Source organism: Dioscorea cayenensis, chromosome 17 (assembly GCF_009730915.1).
Source record: "Dioscorea cayenensis subsp. rotundata cultivar TDr96_F1 chromosome 17, TDr96_F1_v2_PseudoChromosome.rev07_lg8_w22 25.fasta, whole genome shotgun sequence".
NCBI classification, from domain to species: domain Eukaryota; kingdom Viridiplantae; phylum Streptophyta; class Magnoliopsida; order Dioscoreales; family Dioscoreaceae; genus Dioscorea; species Dioscorea cayenensis.
Window position 1 is genome coordinate 16,931,885 of NC_052487.1, and position 8,528 is coordinate 16,940,412.

General features: G+C 38.1%; 1 protein-coding gene across 1 annotated transcript; it reads right to left on the reverse strand.

Moving 5' to 3' along the window:
• Nucleotides 1–5,452: 5,452 nt before the first annotated feature.
• On the reverse strand, nt 5,453–8,178 carry LOC120280076 (multiprotein-bridging factor 1b-like). Its single transcript, XM_039286805.1, has 4 exons — nt 7,933–8,178; nt 6,909–6,992; nt 5,989–6,071; nt 5,453–5,900 (listed from the first exon to the last, which is right to left on the reverse strand). Exons 1-4 carry the CDS (start codon nt 8,072–8,074, stop codon nt 5,781–5,783), a joined length of 429 nt encoding a protein of 142 aa, XP_039142739.1. The 5' UTR covers nt 8,075–8,178; the 3' UTR covers nt 5,453–5,780.
• Nucleotides 8,179–8,528: the final 350 nt, after the last annotated feature.

Genomic DNA, 8,528 nt, shown 5'->3' on the forward strand with positions numbered 1-8,528 from the left:
TTTACTTCACAGAACATCTCCCTATTTTGTCGGATCATCTTCACTTCACCGGATCTTTCAAACCTTTGTCATCTTTTGTTTGATTTCACCAGATCTGTTCCTCTTTCGCCAGAGTTGTTCCTTCTTTACCGGAATTATCCCTCCTTCGCTAGCATTGTCATTTCTTTGCCAGATCTGATACTTCTGTTTTTCCCCCACGACTGCCTGGCCAAAACATCAAAAACAAAAAACCTCCACCCTCACCTAGTCGTTCGTCTGTTCCCTAGCTAGAGCAACTTCTCCCTCCCAGCAAATGCGTAACTCCACAACCACCTCCACAAGGGCTCCTCCTCCCCCCGACCACCATCATCGCCCTCATCCTCACTCAACAGCGGTAAGACGACCAGATTCTTTTTCTAACACCAATCAAAACAAGTAGCAAACCATTGCTTTATTCACTGCACGCATTCCAATGCGCCTAGCTTTTCAACCAAAACAAGTGGTAGATATCCCATAGTGACGCACGCATTCCTATAACTTATTACTTATTATATATATAAACATATTAAAAAAACTTATATATATATATATATATATATATATACGCACAACGACATCTATAGTAATATCTACAGTGAAGAGCACTGTTGTCTACAGTAACACTATTTTCCTAATCTACAGTGTCTACACTGTGAAACTATAGTTATTGATTAAAAAAAAAAAAATTCAATCATGGCCCTCTTCATCTTCTCCAGGATCTCTGGTCAAGTGCCATTACTGCTAACATTCTGGACATATGAAGCGTAAGTGTCCTAAGCTTCAACAACACTAGGAGCAGCAATCTCGTCCTCTGCCTTTTTTTCTTTTATCTCACCATCCTCCCATGTAGCTTCAATCTTAGCTCTTGATTTTTCTACTGATCTACTCTCTCAGGTTGCTCAGTTTACTGAGCGGATCCATGCCATGCAACATGCTATGCAATCCATGTTTTCCTTTGTTATGTTTGCCTCTTCTCGTATGTCTTTCTCCTCCTGGATTTTAGACTTTGGTGCCACTCATCATATGACTGCAGATGCTCTAGTTTAGTTTCTATGTCTACCCTTTCCCCATTTTTGAGTGTTTGCACTACTGATGGGAGTATTCACCCTGTCATGCAGTGCGGTCGTATTCAGTCTACTTCATTTGATATTCCCGACGTCCATCATATTCCTAACTTAGCTCTAAATCTTATCTTTGTTAGCCAGATCACTGATCATGGTCTCACAGTCAACTTTTCTTCTTCTTCTTCTTCTTCTTCTTCTTCTTCTTCTTCTTCTTCTTCTTCTTATTTTGTGTAGGGTTATCTTACAGGCTAGAGGATTGGGACCCAGCACAGAATAGGCAGACTTTATCACTTAGACCATCTTCATCTCCCCACTCCTCAACCTTCTACAATTGTTGCATCTGTGTGTTCTCTCGATCGTTAGCATAATCGTCTCGGTCACATGTCTAGTGCTCGCCTGAAACACTTAACTACTTCAAGTAGTCTTGGTTCTATTTCTACTACTTCTTTACATCTATGTATGGGTTGTCAACTAGCTAAACTCATAGTTCTTCCCTTCTTATCACATGAATCTCTTTCAGAATCTCCTTTTGACCTTGCTCACTCTGATGTTTGGGGCCTATCCCCACTCTCATCTCTTGGTGGTTTCTCCTACTACATCAGCTTTATTGATGATTTCTCCTGTTATAGTTGGCTTTACCTCCTGTGTTCTCGATCTGAAGTCTTTACCAATTATTCTCAATTTGCACAAATGGTAGATATTCAGCTCGGCAAACGCATTAAAGGTCATTCGCTTTAATAGGGCACGTGAGTATCTCTCTACATCCTTTTCGAGAGTTACTCTCTACTCATGACACTCTGGTTCAACAATCATGTCCTCACACATCTGCTCAAAATGGTGTTGTTGAGGGCAAGTATCGTGTGTTGCTGAGTGCATGCATCGTCATATCTTGGAAATTGCTCATGCCCTTCTCTTTTCCTCTACTGTCCCTCAAACATTTTGGGTTGAGGCTATTATTACCTCAGTCTATCTCATCAATAGAACTCTTCTACCACTCTTTCTGGTGTCACTTCTTATGAGCATCTTTACTCTCAATCTCCTTTTTATAGTCATCTTCACATTGTTAGTTGTACTTGTTTTGTTCTTTTACCTACTGTTGAGTAAACCAAACTCTCTCCTCGTTCTACCATGTGCATCTTTCTAGGCTATAGCTCTGAACACAAGGGCTATCGCTGCTATGATCCTCGATCTCACCGTCTTCATATTTCCAGTCACGTAACCTTTGTTGAAGACATACCTTACTTTTCTCCATCTTCCCCGAATCTTTCTTTTCTTCAGTCTTCCTTTAGTGCGTCATCTTCCCTCCCTTCAGTAATTATTCTGGGTTCTACTATCACTGCCAATTTTGTGTCCCTTCTCGTCTTCTCTACTAACACTTCTTCTATTCCTCCATCCTCTGGATGCATTGATAGTTCTGGTGATTTACCTCCTCTCTTCGCCAGTTCACCCCTCCTCAAGATGCTCCTTCGGCCTCCGGTCGTTACCCAGACCGCATTCACCGTCCTCTTACCCGGTATGCACTTTTTCTTTCCTCTACCTATTCTCAAGAGTTCCAAGCCTACCTTACTATTATTCACTCCCATTTCGAGTCACAGTCTTATCGTGAGGCTGTGAGTTATCCTCATTGACAACAAGTTATGATAGAGGAACTCGATGCCCTTCACCACATGTATACATGGGAGTTTGTTCCACTTCCTTCTTGTGTTATCCCTATTAGCTATCAGTGGGTCTATCGAGTTAAGACCCGAGCTGATAGTAGCATTGAGCGTCACAAGGCATGTCTTGTTGCTCGTGATTTTACTTAGGAGTATGGCATTGACTATGATGAAACATTTGTTTCTGTAACCAAGTTGACTACTGTTCGTCTTTTTTTCGTTATTGTAAATGCTCGTCACGGCCACTTCATCAATTAAATGTGGCCAATGTTTTCTTACATGAGAATCTTTCTAAGAATGTTTATATGACTCCTCCTTATGGTTTCTCTCATCCTCCTCAGCATGTCTGTCATCTTCATCAGGCTATTTATGGACTCAAACAGGCTTTTCGAGCTTGGTTTGAGTGTTTCCCAATGTGGTTCTTGCTTTTGGTTTCATAGAGAACTCTCATGATTATGCCCTCTTCGCTCGGCAAACTCCTCAAGGCCTCACTATTCTTTTTTTTTATGTTGACAATATGGTTATTTCTGGTGATGATGCTAATACTATTATTTCTCTGAAACAGCGGTTACTCATTGAGTTTCAGATGAAAGACCTTGAACCTCTACATTACTTTCTGGATCTTGAGGTCGCTTATTCTTGTTAGGTTACTTGGTGTCTCAACAAAAGTACATTTCTGATATTCTTTTAAGAGCTTGCATCACTGATCTATGCACGTACTACTTCCAACAGGGGTGTAGTCGATCGAGTTCGAGCCGAGCAGTAAGCTACTCGAGCTCGAGCTTAGTTGAAAACTTTGTTGCTTGATACTCGGCTTGAACTCGATTGAGATTTATTTCTCGATACATATATCGAGCTATTAGAGCTCGCTTGATTAAGCTCGACAAAGACTAATAAACTCGATTTGATCATAGATAATTTTATACTCGAACTCGAATTCGAGCTCCAGCTCGCGAGCACTTGAGTCAAGTATTAAGATACTCGAACTCGGCTTGCTCAACTACTCGAGCTACTCGAGCTCGAACTCGACTCAACCCTAAGCGAGTCGAGTTCGAGCTTTCCCCAAATCAAACTCGAGTAACTTGCGAGTAGTAATGTATCATTTACACTACTAGCTTCCACTTCTATTGAGTTGCATCATTGTCTCTCCTCTTTTGATGGTGAGTTGTTGATTGATACTACACGCCATTGAGCATTTGTGGGTGCTCTTGTTTATTTGAGCATTTGTGGGTGTTCTTTGTTACCTCCGTGGCACTATGACTCGATCTCTACTTTTTTCTGCCACATCCTCGCTTGAGTTGCGCACATACTGCATACTGCGATGCTGATTGGGTAGGTGATGCTACTTGATCGGAGATCTACTACTAGTTTATGCATTTTCCTTGGAGATTCACTTATCTTTTGGAAAATCAAGAAACAATTTACCATTGCTCTTTTCACTACTGAGGCTAAATATGGTATTATGTCCTCCACTGCCATGAAAGTTCTTTGGTTGCGTTAGATTTTGATGGACTTTGGTGTTTCCACATCCTCCCCCACTCCTATCTTTTGTGATAACCAGAATGCCATCAAAATTGCTACCAATCATGTTTTTTATGAGCGCACGAAGCATCTTAAGGTCTCTCTTCACTTTATTAGTCATCATTATCTTGCTGGTAGTATTCTTCTTCCGTATGCTGCCTCTATATAGCAGCTTGTTGATTTTTTTCATTAAGACACATCCTATCGTTTCATTTCATTTTTTAGATGACAAACTTATGGTGACTCTCGGTTTACGACCCACCGTGAATTTGAGAAGTTGTGTTAGAGTTATATACCTTTATGTATAATGTATATGTATATATACTTTGTATCTTCTTATTTATACATACTAGGGCTGTGCACGGTCCAAAACCGGACCGGACCGGTTAAACGGTTTTTTTTATTATTGGAACCGGACCGGACCAAATAACAGAGAAACCCGGACCGGTCCGGTTTGGATCGTTTTGGACCAATTTGGTCCAATCCGGTTCGGTCCCGGTTTTTATGAATTAAAATTAAATTAATAGAGTGGTCATTTAATATATAGAGTTAAAAACAAACAATTAGCTTCATTAGCAATAGAAAATTTACATATATATATATATATATAGAGAGAGAGAGAGAGTTTAAGGTAAAAAAATAACTAAAAGCCCGTAGAACCAGGGTCCGGTCCGGTTTGGACCCATGGTTCCAAAAATCGGAACCGGACCGGACCGTCTCGAACGGTTTCAAAACCGGACCGGACCGGTTAATAATGAAACCGGTTGGAACCGGACCGGCGGTTCAAAAAAAACCGGTCCGGTCCGGTTTACGGTTTAACCGGTTTTTTTTTAACAACCCTAATACATACTCTCACATACTCTTGTATCTATTTATTTGATTGTTGCCCTTACTGAAATACATCTTCTCACTTTTTCTTACAATAATAATAATAATAATAATAATAATAATAACATATTTTGGCATAATAAATGTTGTTGAAAAAATTACAATTTTTTAAAAATTGATAATAACTTAAAATTTGTTGAAAAAAATATTTTAGTTTTATAATTTTTATTAAAAAAACCTATTAAAAACAAATATTTTAGTATTGATTTGATGTTTAGAAACATATTAGTGAAAATTTCACATGGAATTATTTTGATAATAAAAAAATCATATTAGGAAAAAAAACCCTAAATTCAATCAATTACGTTGAGCATAAATGTTGCTGGAAACTATGCAACAATGTATTCAAAATTCATAGTTTATGCACCCAAAACAGTCTTCTGCATTTATAAAAGTGCTCCTTATTAACAAGCAAAAGAGGTTAAACCAACAGCAAGACACAAAAGAAAAATCACTACAGGATTCTTGAGTCCAACAGACGATTGCTTTTGAAAGAAATGTAGCTGGAATTCATTTGTTAAGCTGAAGGTTGAAATTCATTGAACTCATCCAAGCTATCAACCACATTGTGAGACAGACCAACATACAGTCCAGTGTAACTTATTACATTAGGCCCATTTGATGGCTGCTTCTACTATTTCCTCCCCCGTAGTTTCACTCCTAGAACCCTCTCCAGTTTATTTATTAGTTGCTGGTTAGGAATAGCTTTACCAGACTCGTATTCTTGAATCACTTGGGGCTTCTCATTGATCAGCTGAGTTGAAAGGGTAAGGGTTAATCTGTGTCAACATGATTGACCTATATGCAAGAATTAGTCAGCAGACATGGAAAACATGGCATACCTGAGCAAGTTGCGCCTGGGTATATTTTTTATCCATTCTGGCTTGCATAATGTTCTTCTTCAATTCTGTTGGCACTCGATCATCTGGTTGAAATTTGGATAAGATGCGAGGGGAAAAAAAATTCAAAATAGATATATTAATTGTGAAGATGGCACCAGGATGTGGAATATAATATGATCACTGTTGTGAGTTTGTGCTGGGGAGCAACAGAGGCTATGTTTGCGATCCAAATAGAAATCAGTATATACCATAGAACACGGTATGGTTCCACACAAAATCAATTGGAAGTCAGTTATGTGATAACAAAGTAAACACACAAACCAGTCATCTCATCAACAGGTTAGAAGCTAAAACCTGGTTAAACATTTTATATTTGTTTCCTCTGTTCTTCTAAAAAGCAAGCATCGTCAAGCAAGTTCAATGCTTGTTAAAGCATCTAGTTCTTCAAATAAAGGAGCCCAGGAAAAAAAAAAAAGCAATGAACGCTGTTTTTATCTTTTAAATCTGAAACATTCCAGAATATGCATATTTGATTGTGAAAAACATCCATGAATAATTAATTTCTGTCACTATTATCCTCTCATATAAAATAGAACTACGATTTCCTGCTTCCAAAATCCATGTAATTTTTCTAACACCAATCGGAACAAAAAAAAAGTATCATGTTTGTCCCTTTTGGCATGATGCAATAAAATGATAAGAGTAGCACACATTTTCCCTTGTTGTGATCAAAACTTCTACATATCCCTAGTACCAAGGAAAAGGGAAGACAATGAACAGACTTACTATTTCTCAAAGAAAAAAGTTTTAACAGTAACAAATACTGAAGATAAGGAAACTAATACTAATAGGATGCAAAGAAATCAAGTTATTGTAAAGAATACAAATTCATGAAATACTGATAGTCAAAAGATACTCACGAGTAAGATTCTCTGATTCTTCATCAAGCTTTCTTGTGTTCAAGGATGTACCACTAGAAGCAGCTTTATTTGTGCCAGCATTAGCTAAAAAAGCACAAACCGACAGAAGATCATAACAAGCCACACAATCAAAATACCAAATTAAGTGAAAGATATATAAAAGACTAACTAAAATATTTTACTCAATACCACATCAATTCATACTAAGGTTAATTGACTTAAAGCCCAAGAGTTTATAACAAACATATTTCACATACATGTTACCGTGATGCAACATCAAATCAAGTCATAATGAACTTGATTCATTTGAAAACCCTAGATAATATTTCCAACCATATCTCATATATATGTTGCTATATGTATCAAGCAACTAATGCTAGGTTAAAAAATGACAGCAAATCAGAACATTACAAATTAAAAGAGCGAAAAAGTTCTATCGCCTTGTCTGCCCCAAGTTTCCATCCACTTCATAAATGCATAAGTGAATGGAAAATAAGTGTTATTTTACCTATTGAGGCAAAAAGTTGATTATGTTGTAAAATATCTATGCATTCGTCTGTTTTAAGCCCACAAATTTCTTTCGTCACTTCTAATCAGCAGCTTCATTATATCCCTCAATATAAAGATGCATAATTCCAGAAAGGGTTGAGCAAATTTTGAAGCCATCACAACGTGTTATTTTACTCCAAAAGCCAATCTAAACAGGCTTAATTCAACAATTATCTTCCTTGATGCAATCAAAATTCATCCAAACCTAAAATTCATGATGCTTCCGCCTCCTTTCTTCAAGCCCTACTCAACAGCCCTAAATCAATCTTAAAACATTTCATTCCAACACAAGATGAACCTAAAAAACTCAATTTTTATGCTGGTGCTACCAAAGAACAATCCATATTTCATCAAAACACCGGCAAAAAAAAAGAAACAAGAAGCCAATTAAAAAAAAAAAAAGGAATTAACAAATGGAGAAAAAGAAGCAGCACAGGAACTGTATCAAGGAACAGGGAAAGCAAGGGAGGCATACATTTCTTGACGGTCTCGATTTCGGCGCCGGAGCGGCGAGCGGCGTTGACGGCCTTGTCATCCTTCTTGGCGCCGCCGGTGGGGGCCTTCTTGCGTATGACCACCGGCTCCCAGTCCCGCGAGATCGGACCAATTCCTGCCATCTCCGGGAGAGTTCTAGGGTTTATGGTGGTGAGTGGAGGTGAATGACCAGATGCCGACAAAGGTTGGAATTTTAAGAAGAGAGTGGCGTGGCGAACAAGAAACGTTCGTATGGATTTCTGGGATTTTATAGACCCTTTTGGGAGATTGAATTTCCCATTTTATAAATATATTCCATTTATGTATATTAGGAAGGAAAAATTATTTTTTACCCCCATAAATTTAAAAACTTCCCAAACACCCCTTGTAAGTTATGAATACCCCAGATAGCCCTTCTGTTATTGTTTCACTTTTCTTTTTTTGTCTCTTGTAGGTCAGTCGAACTATCTCCATGTGGTGAAACTCCATCGTTGCCCTTAAAAATAGTGGGAAAAAACTGCCCAAGTAGATCATGTTTATAAAAATTTTGCATTCATGTTTGCTTTTTACTTAAACAAACTATAGAAGACTTCTATT